This window comes from Prionailurus viverrinus, chromosome D2 (genome assembly GCF_022837055.1).
Source record: "Prionailurus viverrinus isolate Anna chromosome D2, UM_Priviv_1.0, whole genome shotgun sequence".
NCBI classification, from domain to species: Eukaryota; Metazoa; Chordata; class Mammalia; order Carnivora; family Felidae; genus Prionailurus; species Prionailurus viverrinus.
The window spans coordinates 3392642-3412385 of record NC_062571.1 but is presented as its reverse complement, the minus strand read 5'-3'; the positions used below and the strand labels follow the sequence as shown (position 1 = coordinate 3412385).

Sequence of the window (19744 nt, the reverse complement as noted above, 5' to 3'; positions counted from 1 at the left end):
TTTTTAAATCACTTTAACCTGAAATATAGATAATTTCCCAACAGCCACACAATAAATTAAAGAACACTTATTTTACCTGCATCCATTAATCCCTTTATCCATTTGTTCATTAAATAAAAACGTATAAAAGGTTTACTATGTGCCAGGTGTTGTGCCAGATGTCGAATACAAATTCTAGTGAAACAAGACAGAGAAACTAACCAAGTCTACGCTGCATTTGAGCTTATTAACTATTAATGTGAGAAACAGATAATTAACATTAGAATAAGAAATTCTGAAATATGCTATGAAGGAAGAATCAGGATGCTCTGGGATAAAAGAGGGAGTATAATTTAGGAAGGGAGTCCTAGAAGGCTTCTTTGAGGAAGAGACACTTAAACTGAGATCTTAATGATGACCGGCATATGCATAGAAGTAGAAGCATTCAAAGAACAAGAGAAAAGCGGTTGGTAAGAATCAAACTGGAGAGTAATCAGCAGACAGGTCATGTGAGACAGTGACTGACCTCTATTACTAGAGTTGTGGGAAATCACCAAAGGCATCAGCATGGCAATGATTGATTTGCTTTCAGGTTTGCAAGAGTCCTGTGGCTGCCAAATGGAGAAGGGAAGACAGGAGATAGAATGAAGCCCAAAGAAGGGCCTGCCTGGTCAGCATGAATGATGAAGGCAGCTCTCAGGAGGATGGAGGCTGTGGGAAAAGACTTGAGCAGGTGCATTTGGCTCGTACATAAGGAGGAACCAGTAGGACTTGGTAACCGACAGAGAGGAGGGAGTAAATAATGTGGCAGGAACGACTCCGCTTTCAAACCTGAGCAACTAAAGGGAAGGTGTTGCTTTTTCACAGGTGCGAAATCTCATCCACATGAACAAAATACAGATGGCGTAATGAGGTTTCGAATTCAACATGGGCAACTAACCCATATAAATTAAGAGTTGTGATTTTAGGCATATATTCTCATTCTAATGCAAGTGGGCTTGGGTAAGAAATTGTATGGTCTTCATTAAAATTACATTGTTTCAGGGACACCTGGGTGGCTCAGTCGGTTAAGGGTCCGACTTCGGCTCAGGTCATGATCTCACGGTCCGTGAGTTCGAGCCCCGCGTCGGACTCTGTGCTGACAGCTCAGAGCCTGGAGCCTGCTTTGGATTCTGTGTCTCCCTCTATTTCTGCCTTTCTCCTGCTTGTGTTCTGTCTCTGTCTCTCAAAAATAAATGTTAAAGATAAATTTAAAAAATTTAAATTGTTTCAAATACCAAAAATAAATTAAATTTTTTTTTACAAATGTAAAAATATGCTTACATTTTTGTAAGGTTTGCTCATCAAATCTATCAGGTATTTGCTGAAATACTAAATTCCACCAAGATTTTAAATAAATATACCCCTCAGACCTTAGTCATGATATCACAAACCCAAACACACACACACACACACACACACACACACAACACACACATTCACCACAGAGAACAATGTCATTATTTGACATAAAATAAATTGTCAAAAGGCATTGATATATGACATGGGTTTATCCTAATTTTCTTTATACTGTTGGAAATTATGAAAAATCATTTTAATATATAATTTTATGTGTAGTGTGTACGTTCCTCCACATAGTACTAACTAGTACCCATAACAGAGAAGGATATATACAGATAAGGCAGTAAAGGTTATTAATAATCATAAATGCTTTATATATTCCACGAGAATAATTCAATAATAATAATAACTAGATAACATTTATACGAGACATATTTTCAAGTACACATGTAGCAGTAGTTTATATAACTAATTAAAGCTCGGAACACCTTTGTGAAGCTGATACTATAATTATCACCCTTTTCAGCTTAGAAAATGAAAGCAGAGATGACTAAGCTCTTTGTATGGAGACACATAAGGATCCGAAGTGGGGACACAGCTAGTTGGGCTCCAGAATCTCTTGTCTTTAAATTGGATTCAGTATCAACTCTGTCACTTATAAACGTTGTGAATTTGGACCAATCATGTATCAGTGTATCGACTCAAATTCTTTATTGAATGAGGATGTGAACAGGAAATATTTTCAAAGTAGTTTCAAGCTCTAGTATGCAGTGACCTGTGACACAGCCTAAGTTAAATGTATCAGCAACATCTTCAGTGCAGAATGCTTCCTAAAGTATATATTTTTCAGTGTTTATTTATTTTTGAGAGAGAGAGAGAGAGCAAGCAGGAGAGGGGCAGGGAGGGGGGTTTTATAGAGAATCCGAAGCCGGTTAGGCACTGTCGGCAGGGATCTCAAGGGCTTGAACTCATGAACCGCTTGTAGTCAGACACCCAACCAACTGAGCCACCCACGCACCCCACTGGACTGTTTTCTATGTGAAGCGCAATAAAGGCGTAGCCTGGCTGACACTGTGGACTTAGAGAGAGGGCCCTGGGGGCTAACACTCTGAATGGCAGCGGAAATTCTGAAGCGAAACAAAATGTATTTCTAGAATGAGGCTTTTTCTAAACTGACTGGGAAAGCTTTGGGGGAATACATTCCATGGCTATCTGGTGAAGCCCTACCGTGAGGAAGTGATGTGCTGACCAGTGGTGGTTAGACATCATGAAGAGTTCGTGTCCTAAAGGAATTTACAGTTCAGCAGGGGGACAGGCATGTAGGCGCTAACCTTACTGCAAGGTGCGGTAAAATGTGAGCCAGATAACAGTGGCCAGATGGATGTGTGGGAGTATGCTGAAAGGAACAGTTCATTCCGACTTGCTAGAGAAATGAAGCCTTTATTTAAAAAATAACATTTGAAGGATGCCTGGGTGGCTCCGTCGGTTGGGCAGCTGACTTCGGCTCAGGTCATGATCTCGCGGTCTGTGAGTTCGAGCCCCGCATCGGGCTCTGGGCTGACAGCTCAGAGCCTGGAGCCTGTTTCAGATTCTGTGCCTCCTTCTCTCTCTGCCCCTCCCCTGTTCATGCTCTGTCTCTCTCTGTCCCAAAAATAAATAAACGTTGAAAAAAAAAATTTTAAAAATAAAAAAAAAAAAAAAACATTTGAGGGACACCTGGGTGGCTCCGTCAGTTAAGCGTCCAATTTACGCTCAGGTCGCGATCTCGCGGTTTGTGGGTTCGAGCCCCACGTCGGGCTCTGTGCTGACGGCTCGGAGCCTGGGGTCTGCTTCAGTTTCTGTGTCTCCCTCTCTCTCTGCCCCTACCCAGCTTGTGCTCTGTCTCTCTGTCTCTCTAAAATGAATAAACATTGGGGCGCCTGGGTGGCGCAGTCGGTTAAGCGTCCGACTTCAGCCAGGTCACGATCTCGCGGTCCGTGAGTTCGAGCCCCGCGTCAGGCTCTGGGCTGATGGCTCAGAGCCTGGAGCCTGTTTCCGATTCTGTGTCTCCCTCTCTGTCTGCCCCTCCCCCGTTCATGCTCTGTCTCTCTCTGTCCCAAAAATAAATAAACGTTGAAAAAAAAATAATAAAATGAATAAACATTAACAAAATTAAAAAGAAAAAAAAACCTCTAAAAAGTAACATTTGAACTGTGCAAGATATAATTTCGTTCAAACCTTGAAATTTCAGAGATGTCGGTAACCATAGAATGGGAAGGGATATTTCATGCTGAAGTTAAACAAAACGAACAAAATAAAACCCTCTATATGATGTCAAAGCCAATTACACGGAGGGATGTACCAGGAGAAGACGAACATATTTGAGGTGTGACAGAGATGTGCTAGACGACACGCATAGAGTTTGGGCCCTTCCTCGGATGAGGACCTGTCCTGCCTCGTGTTTTGGAACAACCACCTGTGGGAGGGGCGTGAGGCATCTTCAGAAATAGGGTTATGGGTCACAGTCCCCTGTAGTAGCCTAATTCACCACAGGGCATAGACACAGAAAGGGAAGTAATGGCAGATCCATTTTGAAATAGCAATTCCAGAACCTGGACATCTGGATCCGTGTAGGTGAAGGAGGGGACACAAAACAGAAATCTGAGGTTGCCGCTAAGGCCTGTATGACCTTAGGTTCACTGGGCCCGTCCCAGTGTAGCAGCTAAGAAGACAGGATGCGTGCGTGTGAGTCTGTGTTTCTGTATCAGATGAAAGATGATGGATTAGCTCATTTATCTCGGAGTATGTCCAACCTGAAGTGCCTGTCAAAAGCCTGCATTACCACGTGCAACAGATACTTGAATACCAGCTTGATGTTCAGGTGGCCACGGGGCATTTAACTTTGGGAGGTGTGAGTATGCATAGCGCTAATGACTAACAACATGGGAATACAGGACACAGAAAACTGCACATTGATTTCTGGAGAATGTTAATACTTAAAGAATGAGAAGTGAACAGGGAGCCAGCGACAAAGCACCTCAGTCATCAGGGAGGTTTTCTATGAAACTGTACAGATGAGAGCTTTGCCCCGACGGAGGAGGGAGAAGTGCTCTTTTATTTGACAATTAAAGATGGACTCACGTGATTTGCAATTTTGTATGCTTCTCATGGTACCACGTCAGTGAAAGAAAATAATAACAATGAATAATTATAAGGAAATAAGTTAATCAATTCTGCAAATGCATCAATCAATCCAAGTGCCTGGATGGGTCAGGGTGGGAAGGCAGTGTGAGGCTGGACCTGGGGAGGGCATGGAGACCAGCACATGGGGAGACTCAGGAACAGTGACAGACCAACAGGATGGCGTCAGTACCGAGGGGACATGGTTGTAGTGGAGGGAAATGGAAAGAAATGGAATTATTAGTAGAGCACGGGTGAAGGTGAGGAAAAGGGGGGAGGATGAGTAAGAAGCAGGACAGAAGAAAATGGGAACTGAAGAATGAGACAAATGGAAAGACGGGGGTAAGGATCCAAGGACTCAGCACCACGTAAGACTCCATCTTGATACATTAGGGATTCCAATTTTCACACGTGTGAAACACTGGGAGGGCTCAAGATGGGTTTTCTCAAAACTGGCTGCACATTAGAGCTGCTTTGTTTTGTTAAATCAAATCTCTCACAGTGGCTCTACTGTGATTGGCAGATCACATACATAAAAATATCTCAGGGTGGAGTCTAGGCATCAATATTTAAAAAAAAAAATAATGTTTATTTCTTGAGAGAGGGGTGGGGGAGGAGCAGAGAAAGAGGAAGGCACAGAACCCAAAGCAGGTTCCAGGCTCTGAGTTGTCACCACAGAGCCCAATGTGGGGCTTGACCTCATAAACCGTAAGATCATGACCCGAGCCAAAGTCAGACCTTTAACTGCCTGATATTTTTTTTTATTTTTATTTTTTAACTTTTATTCATTTTTGAGACAGAGAGAGACAGAGGATGAGCGGGGAAGGGGCAGAGAGAGGGAGACACAGAATCTGAGGCAGGCTCCAGGCTCTGGGCCGTCAGCACAGAGCCCAATGCGGGGCTTGAACTCAGACTGCAAGATCATGACCTGAGCTGAAGTCGGTCACTCAACCGACTGAGCCACCCAGGTGCCCCCTGACTGATATTTTTAAAGGCTGCTCAGGAATATCTCTATATTCATTAAGGATCAAGAACACCAATGAAAGTTGTACAATTTTAAGAATAGCACCCATAGAGTATGGACTAGACTTAACTACTGATACGAAAATCTACATCTTCAAAATATTAAAATTACATACCAAGATCTGTATCTTTAATACACAGCAGTTGGTGTTTCGAGAAAACCAGCAATGTGTGAAATGAGACCTAAGACAACACAGCATGATATTCATTGCTGTCAAACCTGCAGAGTTTCACTGATGGCCTACAAAAAGCTCTTTTCAGGCCAAAAATCATTCTCACTCATGCCACCAACTTCCCCCTCAAGACGAGATATGCTAGTACTCTGATTGCACCTCATTTCCAGGTATGGAAGGTGCAGATGGTGTTTTGTGACAGCACTGCCCTGGCGGGGCAGGGCTGGGGTGCTCAGGACCCATACACATGAGAATCACGCTGTTCCTGTTTCAATACTCAGGCATCAGAGATATAAAGTCAGCGGACCAATTTAGAAGGACCTGATTACTCACACCTTTATGCTTAACCTACCTGCTTCTCGCAGTCAAGGATGTTTCCACCAAGAAGGTGCTGGAATAATCGAGAATGTACTTCCTCAGGCCAAGGCAGTCTCGGGGCCACATTGAAAATGATAGATTCGGAATGCCCTGGTTAAAATATACTTAGCATAATACCCTCCAGTTCCATCCACGTAGTTGCAAACGGCAAGATTTTATTCTTTTTGATTGATGACTAATACCCCATTGTATATACATGCCACATCTTCTTTATCCATCATCCATCGATGGACATTTGGGCTCTTTCCATACTTAGGCTATTGTTGATATAGTGCTGCTATAAACATGGGGGTGCATGTGTCCCTTCGAAACAGCACACCCGTATCCCGTGGATACCCAGTAGTATCCTAGTAGTGCAATTTCTGGGTCGTAGGGTAGTTCTAGTTTTAGTTTTTTGAGGAACCTCCATACTGTTTTCCACAGTGGGTATTATGCCAAGTGAAATTACTCAGTCAGAGAAAGACAAAAGTCATATGACTTCACTCCTATGAGGACCTTAAGAGACAAAACAGATGAACATAAGGGAAGGGAAACAAAAATAATATAAAAACAGGGAGGGGGACAAAACCGAAGAGATTCATAAATATGGAGAACAAACTGAGGGTTACTGGAGGGGTTGTGGGAGGGGGATGGGCTAAATGGGTAAGGGGCACTAGGGAATCTACTCCTGAAATGATTGTTGTGCTATATGCTAACTAATTTGGATGTAAATTTAAAAAATAAATAAATAAAACAAGTTAATAAAAAAATAAATAAATAAAATGTACTTAAAATCTGTTATCCAAGGAGCTCTCTGCTGGACAGTCTCTGTTCACTGTCACCTTTGCTTCTAATGTTCTTACTCTTTCCGACACCAGAATAGTAACTAAAAGTAAATGAGGTGATACCGTGCTGGGTCAATGTGGAAAGACAGGGCTGGCGAGGGCTGGGTGGGTGCAGCACAGAATTTATTTTGTCATTCTTATGAGGCAGGGACAGGTCCCAGTTCTAAACCATTGTGCTTTGTTTACACATTTTTCTCTCAATAGGAAATCGATTTCCTCCTATTTCCAGGCCCTTGAAGGATGTTTTATAGCCATGCCACTCTTTTACCACATGCCAGGAATAACATTTAAAATACTAATTATAAGTCTTTATCTCTTGGTGCTTAAGTAACTTTTAAAGATAGAGCCATATAAACACAAATGACACTCTATCTTCATAATCTGCATGGTTCAGGAAGTTATCTAAAATATGAATCTTTAAAGGCAAAGAAAGATCTATTTTATAAAGAGATACATAGGGAAATTAAGTGTTTCAGCCAGCAAATGCCAGAAATCAGCTTTTGATCCCCCAAGGCAGACATTTTTTGAGATATAGTTCCACCACATAATTGCTATCATTTTCTTAGTTACACTTTCCAGCTCCCTGCTGGCTTTTTTTTTTTATGTATAAACTTAGTTTTACTTCCAATTATGTTATTATAGAGATAAGAATCAGGTCTAATTAAATAAGAACATGACAATGAGTGTCATTCCTTTATCTGTATACACTGCAATGTTGCTGCCCATATAAGTGCCTCGGTAAAGACAAATGTAGTTCTTGAGGTCCACCAATCAACTAGAAATAGAGGCCAATGTGTTTATACCTTCCCATTCATTCTGCTTGTCCACATGTCTCCCTTCTGTCATCCTGGAATAAACATATTAAGCATCAACTCTATTGAGCACCTGTGATATGCTAGGCACTATTGATGTGGATGCTATAAACTAATTTTTAATTGTCTTGAGAGTTCTGCCCTCAAGACAAACGGTTGAAAGGGTGGATTCCGTCAATATGACACATGCCATAAGCAAGGTAGGAATAAAATGTACTGTGGCCTTTTCTCCACTGCCATACACAGCAGGGGGTATCCACGCATGGAAGTGCGTACATGTGAATTTCCACTGTCCATGCTATAATGTCATCCCTTTTATCACCCAAGAAAGTATATCTTAATCCAATGAATAAAAGAGAGCACGGAACTATTTATAGACTATTGTTAACAACAGCGCCATGTGAATTTGGTAACAATTCATCCTTTGGATGACTAGGTACTGCATGGGTGATACGTCTTGCGTGTTGAGGCAGCACGGTGATAAAAAAAAAAGACACTGACTTCTTGGGGTCTTCAGTGTGGGGTGAGGGCAAGAGAGAAGAAAATAGGATCATTTGAGAAGGGGAGTCACAGAGAGTGTGTGAGCTGGAAGGGGGTCAGCACTAAGCCTTGAGGGAAGTTTTCTCTGAGGAGGTGACATTTTGGGCAGAGTTCTGTACGAAGAAAGTGGGCCAGCCTTGCAAAGTCTGGGTTAAGAAGAGTACTCTTGGTCGACAGAAAACAGTGTGCAGAAGCACTGAGAAGAACGTGAACTGTTTCTTCCCTAATGTCTCACACCGATGAGGAGTGATGATGTGGGACGAGGTGTGATGAGTGTTTTGTGTCACTGCAGTGGATCACAGAAGCGTGGCTGCACAGCACTGTGTCCAGGTGGGGTGCAAGAGCAGGGACCATCAAGGAAGGATGAACACCGCCAAGGCATGCGTCCTCAGAAGGGAAATGATGTGAAGGACAAGAAGGCTCATCAAGCTGTACATGGAAGGGAAGCGGCTAACTGGAGGAAGTGAGAAAGAGGAAGCCACACGCTTTCGGTTAGGTGCAGCTGGTGGTTCAGGAGCAAAGCACGTGCAAAGGAAAAGGAGGCAAACACGGAGCCGGGGGAATCGGGAGGCGCACGTGAAGGCTTACGTTTGTCGTCAGGGTTTTTAGGCTGATGCTCTACTATTCTGAACTATTTATATATGCTATATGCTAACACATGTAGACAAGTAAATTGAGTTATGTGCACTGATTATATATTATACTAGTACATATTTAGTATGCGTTATATATACATTATTACGTATCATTATGGTATACTTATATAATATACAATATGTCATTTAGTAACAATTTGGAGCCATTCAAATGCTCTAAAAAGTATACAGAATCATGGCCTTCCTGGCCTGAAACTAACTTAAAATTATTGAATCTGACTCTCAGATATTGAGGACAATCTACATCAGTGGTCTTTATGTGTCTGGACACTGAACCCCTCGGGTTTATTATTTTAATATCAATAACCGAAGTATTGCTCATAGAACCTCAGATCCCAGAAAGGTGAAGTGACATCTTGGTTGTCTGTGTTTCTAAACATCTCCCTAGATAATTCCGCAGTACAGCCAATTTAGAAAGTACTAGACTCTACTATCCCAAAAGCCCTCGAGGAAGAATATGATTACTTCTTTATGACTTACGCACAGAATACAAAAAAAAAAAAACAACATAGTTTGAGATAACTTATAATTAATTTAAATGCAGTAAGTATGCGGTTAATAATAAAAATAAGACAAGTCAAGGAGAAAGATTTTGCCGATTTCTGTAGTTTCACAGATACCATTTACCATGAAATCCAAATTTTCTCTGTTGTGATGATTCCACATTATGTCCAGGTAACCACTGTCTGACAATGTCATCTACCAACTTATTAACGTAGTCCTCTGCCTTTATCGCCAAGGGAAAATTAGCCCATACTTACAAAAGGTCCAAACAATTTGAAATTTTCAACTATACATCTAATACTTGAAAACATCAACTTATTAAAAATACTACTATATTAATTAAGTGTATTTGGTGTATTAAACTCTTAAAAATCAAGTATAAACTGATCAAATAGCTGCGTTTACATCTAATAACTAGTTAATTCTCCTTTAAAGTCAATATAAATACATTTTTATGTGACAAGTAAACATAAGTCTCAAGCTTTTTAAGCCAGATTATGCCATATAATGAGTCTGAAGTTCATTTTCATTTCCTTTTTTTTTTTTAAGTTTATTTATTTTTGAGAACGAGAGAGAGAGCACAAGCAGGCTAGGGTCAGACAGAAGGAGAGACAGAATCCCAAGCAGGCTCTGCACTGTCAGCACACAGCCTGATGTAGGGCTTGAACTCACAAACTTTGAGATCATGACCTGAGCCGAGATCAAGAGTCAGACGCTAACCAGCTAGGCCACCCAGGTGCCCCTTGTTTTCATTTCTTAAGCAATTTCTGAAGCGTCGCATTATACAATGCCCATGGAAACAACCGTTTTGCATAGCGCCTTATACCATATGGGTAGTTACCTGTATGACGCTGTCCCCGGGGCTCATGTCTGTATAAACGTAGACATCATAGGATATTTCAGGGAAGGTTGGAGTGTTATCATTTGCATCCATCACCCGGATATTGACAATAACTGGCTCGCTTTCTTGCACACCATCAAATGCTGTTATCTTTGGGGATGAAAAACACACGTAACAGGTAAGTCATGCAAACATAAGCAGTACTTAATTCAGTCCTATGATTTAAGGCATTTCTCATATATAATTTCAGTTTTAAAAGGGTGCCAAAATGTTTTGTTGATAGAAATAACAAACTTATAATAATACACATAAGCAACGTGCTTTAATGCACTAAGAAGCAATTACAAAGGATTCTGTTTTATTTTTAATGTATTCAATTCCAAGCACATGTAAATAAGCAGATATGTAAAGTGTTAGAGGAACTTGGAGTGGGCCAGTAACATTGGTTCTTAGGAGTTAACTACTATTTAATTTTTAAAAATTAATAGGAAAATATTCTTCCATTTTACATATTTTATATATAATTCCATAGATGCTTTTAGAGCCAACATGCTTATATTGATAACTCAAGAAAGTAGGCGCCCTAGGGATGCGATGTCTTTTTCTGGTAATTTACAAAATGGAAGTTTTAAAGGACTTATTGATGTTACTTAATAGTGCTATGTTAATTACATCGTTAACATTTTAGGAAGGTCTGACAAACAAAGTCCGCACTGCCACGCCACCATTTTTGTTCTGAATGACTTCTGAAATCCACTCTGTGTCTAAGTTCGCAATGTCACTGAGGGTTTCTGGAAGCTGTGGCTTTGCTGTGTAAAGAAGGGTCTCCAGAAAGGAGTCTTCTGTAGGTCCTAAGTCCTTTCCACTGGCTCATTTTCCTCTTATATCTGAATAAAATATGGCTCATAAATTTGGATAATACAATTTTCTTTTTATCTATATCCACCTCTCACCCCCACAAATCATGTATGTGTTTGTGTAACAGAATACAGAATACATAGAATATACAGAACATAGAATATAGAATATAATGTATATATTCTATTATATATATACAGCTTTAATAATCTCCCCTCACCATTTTTTTTCTTAACTAACCTGAACCAGGCTTCCTCCATCAGATAATTCCCTGTTAGAGAGAGGGAAGGCGGTCCTGTGTGTTACAAGATGCATATCGGCATCCTTGGGCTCTACCTACCTGATGCCAGTAGATCCAGTAGTGATGACCAAAACTGTCTTGCAGACATTGCCAAATGTTCCCAGGGCTCGGCAGGGGGGTAGGGGGGTGGGGGTGGGACAGGGCTTGGAGGTGCAGGGATCATCCCAGTGGAGAACCACTGGCCTAACTCTATGTCAAAATATAAAATGTAATAACAAAAACCATAAAATAAATTAAAATAAAGTAAGGGTTAGGAAATAATTCTTTACTTGTGGATTCTAGTTTATACTATCTCAATTTAAGTCAATTATAAGTGCATGGTGAAGAATGAAAATCTCATTTTCCTGTTTTCGTCTTGAAAATTATTTTCCTTCTTTTTTGGTAAATAATGATAACATAGCTGTACAAACTTATAAACAGAAAAAAGAGAAACACATGTAAAGAATTTTATTACTGATAGTCTCAATTCTCAGTTACTTGAAAATACTGCATTTTGTTCCTAAGTCACAGACCTCTTCAGTTTTAACGTTTATTTATTTTTGAGACAGAGAGGGACAGAGCATGAACGGGGGAGGGGCAGAGAGAGAGGGAGACACAGAACCTGAATCAGTCTCCAGGCTCTGAGCCGTCAGCACAGAGCCCGATGCAGGGCTCGAACTCACGGACCACAAGATCGTGACCTGAGCTGAAGTCGGACGCTTAAACGACTGAGCCACCCAGGCGCCCCACGGACCTCTCCAGTTTTAAACAGACATCACTTTCCGTTACACGTACATGAACACCCATAAATAATAAATCTTTTTACCGAAAAAGTGTAAGTTTGCTGCTCTTCTCGGTCCACTGGTTGAAGTAGGGTGAGGTAGCGAGTGATACCGGTCTGTGTGACGGTGAAGACTGAGGTGTAATCGTTGAGAAAAAGGTGAAGCTCTGGGTCTTTCGTCTTTGAGAAAACAAAAAAAAGTTGAATAAACAATGCAGCTATTAGTTCATGAACTGTAAATTAATTTGACAAATCTGTTACAAAACCATCCATGAGTGTCAAAAGAATTTCCAAAGAAAAGATAGGGTTTACTAGACATTTACTCATCACTGAGCTGAATTATGCAAGACAATGACTCACTTTGTGGAAAACAACATAGTGGAATAACTGTAAGTATTATTAATGTAAAAAAAGGAAATAAGATAGATAACAATCCAATTGAATATGTTCTTATTGGTTTATGATATCAATATTCTCCAGAACTTCACTGAGCTCAAGGAATAAGAAGTAAATGCAAGAGAAGAAAATTGGAGCCCCAAAGTTTAGCTGTAGGATTGTACAACTACTTGATTTGTGGTAACAAAGCACCCACATGCATATTACTATTCTGCTCTCATGTTTAATGTAAAATAGAAATAAGACTGGTTATGTATAATTCAGTACCTATAAATATCATGCTCGTTCTTTCATATTTTAATGCTGTAAAGATTCTCCAAGGGGAAACATAATGTTCATTTTAATTTAAAAACTTCTGATAATCAGATTGAAGGTGTATGAGTTGGGTGCGTGTGTCTGATAAAAGAGCCCAGAAACATGATATGTACGTAGAGAAGTGATTGCAAAAGTTCAAAACAGAGAATATTCACTTAGCAGGGGAAACCCTTCCCAGTCTACTGACGTCCCTGAATGAGAAGACATCCGTCTCTGCATTTTCAAGAAAGAACAAGGACACGAAGTGGGGAGGTGTGCATTGGTGTCTGCATAGTGGAGTCAGAGTGCAAGTGCACCAAAGGAAAGAGGGGTATTTGGGACGGACGGCTTCTGATAAGGCTATGACAACAACAGCAACAGAGATGCACAGGGAGGTGAGGCATTTTTATAGACTTGGGCAACTTTAAAAATTAGGCAGTGACGGAAAAGGGAGATCAGGAGATACAGGCATCCAGTTATGGAAGGAATAAGTCGTGGGGATGAACGTCACCACACAGGGAATACAGTCAGTGGTACCGTAACAGTGTCATCGTGCGGTGACAGATGGCGGGTACTCATGTGGTGGGCATGACATAATGCAGACAGAAGTCAAATCCCTGTGTTGTGCACCTGAAACTAATGTAGCTCTGTGTGTCAACTATATTCAAAAAAGCGCCCAACACATGGTATGCATAGCGTAGTGTGAAATGCAATTTAATATCATAGATTCCTTTTCTACGTCTGAAATCGGGGGCTGAGGGCAGAGTATAGACTTAAAAATTGTTAAAGACATGTTAAATTTGACTTAAAAAATTAGCACTCACATTTTAAACATTTTTACGTGAAATTGAGAAAGTTGATATCTGTACTGCTATATTAAAAGGTGGTCCTGATGCAACCCACAGATGCTGAAATCTATACATCTTGTTAAAGCTTCTGTATGTACATATTCTGAATAACTTTGAAATGAATGGTTTCATTTGAACCTCACACAGTTCTGTATTTGTGATATCACCTTAGATATTTGAGATATCACTTAGCTATATCATTGCAGCTTCTAGGTCCATAGAAGACTTAAAGTCTTCTATGGAAGATTTTGATACAAGTCCAGTATGCTACATTTATTGATCCCACAACAATAAAAAAAATGAATACGATAGACGATAATTTCCATTGATCTCTTTATTATAAAATAATCAAAATTGTCCAGAGCCGTGAAAAGTCAGAGGCTTTACATGGATACTTTCAAACAGGAACCTCAGTTTCCGTGTCAGCATCACGACCCTATATGCTCAGCATGGCTAGCAGGTGGTGGTGGGGGGGTTGATTAATCAAACATATTAGTTAATAAAAAGTTAAATTATTTTAAAAAATAGATGATAAAATGCATATAAATTCAACATATTTTAAGCCATATTTTGAGGTTCCTTCTTACTGTGTGTGTACTTTAAAGTCAATTTCAATAACATTTGATGGTTATTTTTAAGTGATCGAGAAAGTTAAAAGGCAGTTTTAATTAACAGCAATTACCAACCAGGGTAAAATCACTAGGCTGTTAAATTCATGTATTTTTTCCTGTTCTCCGAGTGTCCCAACAGTGATGTTGAGCAATGCAGCATCCTATACTCAAATCTCTACGTGGCCAGTAATCCGAGCTGAGCAAGCTCTGCCCCCTGACCTAATAGAGCACATATTTGCTTCTTTCCCTTTGTTCAGATCCCTCAGTCCTTCTCTACCTTCCTCATAACTAATGTTCTCCCAATTTCTTTCTTCCTTCCCCCCGGGAGTCTCTGTTGGTAAATTTGTTGGGTATAATTCCTTCAGAGACTCACCACATGTTGTGAGTATTTTCTTTGTTATGTCAGGTGCGGTGATGGTGCAGGACTGCGGTGAGCACCGGGCCGTGCACCACGGTACACACACGCGACACCGCACCACCCGGTCGTGCCACTGACCATGCCGTTCGTTCTCCCGGTTTATGAAAGCCACGAGACCCTCACTTCAAATGCTTCTTGTTTCAAGATGACACGCCCACCAGGACTTCAGAAACAGACTCTTACGTTTGATAACGAGAAACATTAAAGACTTTTTGATAATTTGCTGGTCTTCAAGTCCCGTTGCAACTAGCTAGAGACTAAAATACGACTTTCCAGCCCTGCGGATTGTTTTTTTTTTTGTGTGAAAAAGATAATATAACACATAAAGCTATCACTGTCAATGGCATTTTATAGCTCATGCCAATCTTTCCTGCTCAGTTAATCTCTGGTTAAATTATAACTTGTGAAGTTTACAGATACTTACCATAGTAACCTTCAAAATCTACGTATAGGGTACTTAGACGCTAATGGTGAATACCTGGATATTTCTTTGAGGCCAAGAATTGAAGAAGGCAGATTTGGAAATATGCAGCCAATTACTACTCAAAGCTTAATACCTAGGACTTATTTTTAAGGCTAATACTCGTTTCGGGTGTGGTATATTATGAGTGTAAAATGGACAGAAAATGCTCTGACTTCTTCTTCTTCTTATTTTTTTAATGTTCATTTATGTTTGAGAGGGACAGACAGAGCATGAGAGGGGGAGGGGCAGAGAGAGAGGACACAGAATCCAAAGCAGGCTCCAGGCTCTGAGCTGTTAGCACAGAGCCTGACATGGGGCTTTAACCCATGAAATGTGAGATCATGACCTGTGCTGAGGTCGGATGCTTAACCCACTGAGCCACCCAGGCACTCCATCTGACTTCTTATTCTTACAGGGTCAGTACTTTTAATGCAGCCCTTGTGTTTAAAAATTTGTTTAAAATACACATTAGTTTTTTTAAAAATCAGTATGTACACAGAAGGCTGATTAATAAATGTTCCTTTTCCCTCTGATATAAGGTAATATTATATTATCTGAAGTATATAGTAAGTATACACGATAAGTGTGTCATTTCATTGGTTTGTGTATTATTCTCTGGGAGGGTAAAATAAACTCTGATATTCACTCACAGCACAGAAAAATTTAGGACAAAAGTAAGCACATATACAAATGCAAAGGTAAACAACATGTGAATGTAAAATTTAAAATCTTATCATATAGAAGAAATCCATTCACATATAACAATCAACTGGGTTTGAAGCCAATTTGGGGTTTCCAATGAGAACCAGAATATTGTATCTCTCTCTCACATACACACACACACACACACACACGTTTATATGCATCCTCATATATATACACATACAACACAAAAATGTATGTATATGTGCACATATATACATATGCATACTTAGGTAAATTATGAAGCATAAGGGGAAATGACAGAAATTAATCTCATCTGCCAATGTGAATTGGTCAGCAGTAGTTGTCTTCAGACAACCTTGTTCAAAAGAGTTCAATCCCAAGCTTGGAGTCTTTCAGAAATATGATGATGAATTACTAATGTTTGTCATAAACTGAAAAACATTAAAAAATTGAACAATCTTTGCTAAAGTTCATGTGAAATTTGGATTCCATACAATTCATTCTACTATAACCAATAATATGATGAACACAAAATTAAATTAACATCTACACAGACATGTATAAAGTTGTTGTAGATGTCTTTATAACGGATACTGAAGGAAGTGTCTACTTGTTTTACGGAAAAGAAAGAGAACTAGGAAATGCACCACAGCAATTCACAAAAGAGCAAACACAAAATGAATGCCTAGTACCTACAGGAACTCCCCCTGGAGGAACCTATATGCAAATTAAACATTAAATAGAAACATGTAAGCATAAATGACCACAGACATACATATGACTTATAAGTATACTCTAATAAAAAACAAATAAACAACAGCAACAACGTTTTCTAGCGCATTTAAACTAATAACTTTTTTCAAGGTGTATTTTTTTCTTAATATTCTGACATAACATACATACGACAGCATAATGATATGTATAAAGCATACCAGGACCGTGGACCTTTAAGACCATATTACATTAAGTTTTAAGGACACCTTTATTCTGAAAACAGTAATGCTTTATGCAGGACGTGAACCCACATGGAATTCTAAATGACTTGCTGCCTTCCTACGAGCCAAATGGGTACCCTCGGTTGATTACTATTCCCCATTATTTACTTACTTTTTATAACCGGAATCCAATCATCAGCTCTTAGTAGTTCTGCTTACTGAAAACATGGTGGTTTCAGACATCGTCTTAAATACCTTGGGCGTGTCTTGCCCTATCTACCTGCTGGGCTATTTTGAAAGTATGATGTAAGAGCACTTAAAAAAAAAAAAAAAAAACAACCCAGAATGTGACTCCTATTACCTCTCTATATGACATATGTACCTTTATGTGGACATTTATACATCAATAGAAAAGGAACACTGACACAAATATTTTTGTTTACTTTTTTTTTTAGTTTCACTGTGACCGTTAATATTCCTTCTACACCAAAATCTAAACTGCTGATAACTCCCCTCACCGATCCCTGCTACTATTTCTTAAAACTCTTCCTTTCTACTGAACTGAAGGAAGACGCTGATTTTTGGACAATCCAAGTCTGTTCTCCTATTCTCGAAGCTACTCAGAAAACTAACTCCTGCTGTGATGACTTCTCTTTCCATGCCTAGCGTTCTTCTCCATTTCTTTTGGTAACACCTGAATGCGGTGATGTGTTTCTGTCTTTATTCTTAAATCCTTTGCCCATACACTGAGTAATTGCATTATTCTGGCACTCAAAAACAGCAAGAATTTATCAGGCAGTAAAATTCTTGCCTTGAAAAGGCCTTGAGGTTTCTTTTTGTTAATACAAATCTTTAAATCATCTAGTAGCGAACATATTTTGCTTTTAAAATAAAGAGTCCTTGGCCTGGGGGTGGTGGGGGAAAGAGGTGATTCCAAAGGACATCAATCCATCTTGAAACCTATTACAGACTATCTCATGGATTTATTCTCAGTGCTGGAAAATGGAAGTTATATGGAATACAAGATGAATTATGAGAAGGCTCGTTTCAACTCAATAGGATGAAGAGTTTTCTAGGAAGTGGTTGTCCAACCCTGGAATGGGCCGTATCGTGAAACAGTTAAATCAAGAGCACTAGAATTTTTTTTTAATTTTTTTTTCCAACGTTTATTTTATTTTATTTTTTTGGGACAGAGAGAGACAGAGCATGAACGGGGGAGGGGCAGAGAGAGAGGGAGACACAGAATCGGAAACAGGCTCCAGGCTCTGAGCCATCAGCCCAGAGCCTGACGCGGGGCTCGAACTCACGGACCGCGAGATCGTGACCTGGCTGAAGTCGGACGCTTAACCGACTGCGCCACCCAGGTGCCCCAAGAGCACTAGAATTTTGATCATATGTTAGCTATCCTCATTCCTCTACTCATGCCTGAATGTACAAGTTCATTAAACAATTAGTAGAAACTACTAAGTTCTGGGAACTGTGTTAGATCCTCAAGATACAAGAATGACAGAGATATAAGCCCTGTTCTCAGTTTATATTCAAAGAGGGTGCAAGGTGACTACAATGTCACAAGGATAGCATGAGAGAGACACCCCACTCAGGTGAGAGGAAGCGGAGTCTGGACATGATGTGAGTGAGGGATGCCCATGCAGAACTCTCAACACTGAGTGGAAGTTGTCCAAACCAGCTTGGGTGATGAAAGAGAAAAGATTTCAAAGCATGGAAAATGTCACAAAAAAAGGTAATGAGACAAGAAGCTACACAGGAAACTACAAGCCATTGCTAAATGTAACAGGTGAGGAGGAAGTTTCAGGAAATGAGGCCGTATGAATATTCAGGCATGAGATAACAGCCAGCCATTCTCTTCTGCGGGAAAACTGATCTCAAAAGCGTGTGAGGCAGAACTGTGATGTAGAATGATCTGACCTCTTAACTAGATCACTCTTAGTGGCTGGGTAAGAGACACCCGAGTAAGAAAAAATAGGTGGGCAAGGACATCAGAAGGTAATTCCAATGAGAGATAAAGACAGTCATGAAATATCCAGAGGACAAAACAGGGAGAATACGAAGATGTTCAGCTGCAGTGAGGAAACAAAAACCAAAGACTCTTGGGTTTCAAGACTGAGGGGCATGATGAGGGGTTATATCAGTGCCTGAGGAATGGGTTTTAAGAGAATTTTTCACATGGTATAGGAAACTGGATTAAACTATGTTGACATTCTATGGGCTTGTTTACATTATAGATACATAGAAGCTATATTTAGTATTTTAGAAACCTTCATCACTAGGAGATTAGAGATACTTTCTCACTTTCTAGGCACCCAATGGCACTCACTGTAGTTAATTTTGGAAAGAGGATGGGCCTAAAAAACTAATGGCAAGATACACATTGTTGAATTACTTGACGTTTTTACAAGACATATTAACGGTGCCTTTCTCTAAGTGCATGGCAGCATTTAAGGGAACTGTCCTCTCCCTGCCCTTCCTGCCAGCCCCAAGGGAAGGACAGACCAAGGCGTCCTGTCACATACCTGTTTGCATCACAGGTGATTGAATGAAAAGGGGTGACTCACGAAAACGAGGCCCACAGAGTCATTCAACTATCACAGAGTAGGACCAAGGGTCACACAAGCCGGGGCTAGGGGGTAACTCCAAAGAACAAACTCTTAACAACAGCCTCCTGCCCCAAACTCCTCCCCCAGCCCTGGAAATGCACAGAGCATTTAATAGGCTAAGTGGGATGGTCAACTCTATGAGTAGAATGTCAAGTAGTGTTTCCCAGACATTTTACACCTAGGAGCTCCCCCAACTCCACCTCACCAATACCCTGTAAGTCTCATCATCCTTTACAAAGTCTCTTAGAATGCATTTTCTTTCTTTTTTTTTTTTTAATTTTTTTTTTCAACCTTTATTTATTTTTGGGACAGAGAGAGACAGAGCATGAACGGGGGAAGGGCAGAGAGA

General features: G+C 40.1%; 1 protein-coding gene across 1 annotated transcript in view; it reads right to left on the bottom strand.

Annotated features, from left to right (window-relative positions):
- The window catches only part of PCDH15 (protocadherin related 15), an 850076-nt gene that overhangs the window by 326868 nt on the left and 503464 nt on the right, over positions 1–19744 (bottom strand). The window contains exons 12-13 of the mRNA XM_047824821.1: positions 12195–12329; positions 10231–10380 (exon numbers count right to left, since the gene is read on the bottom strand). Of these exons, the coding sequence (XP_047680777.1) occupies positions 10231–10380; positions 12195–12329 (285 nt within the window). The remainder of the gene's footprint in view (positions 1–10230; positions 10381–12194; positions 12330–19744) is intronic.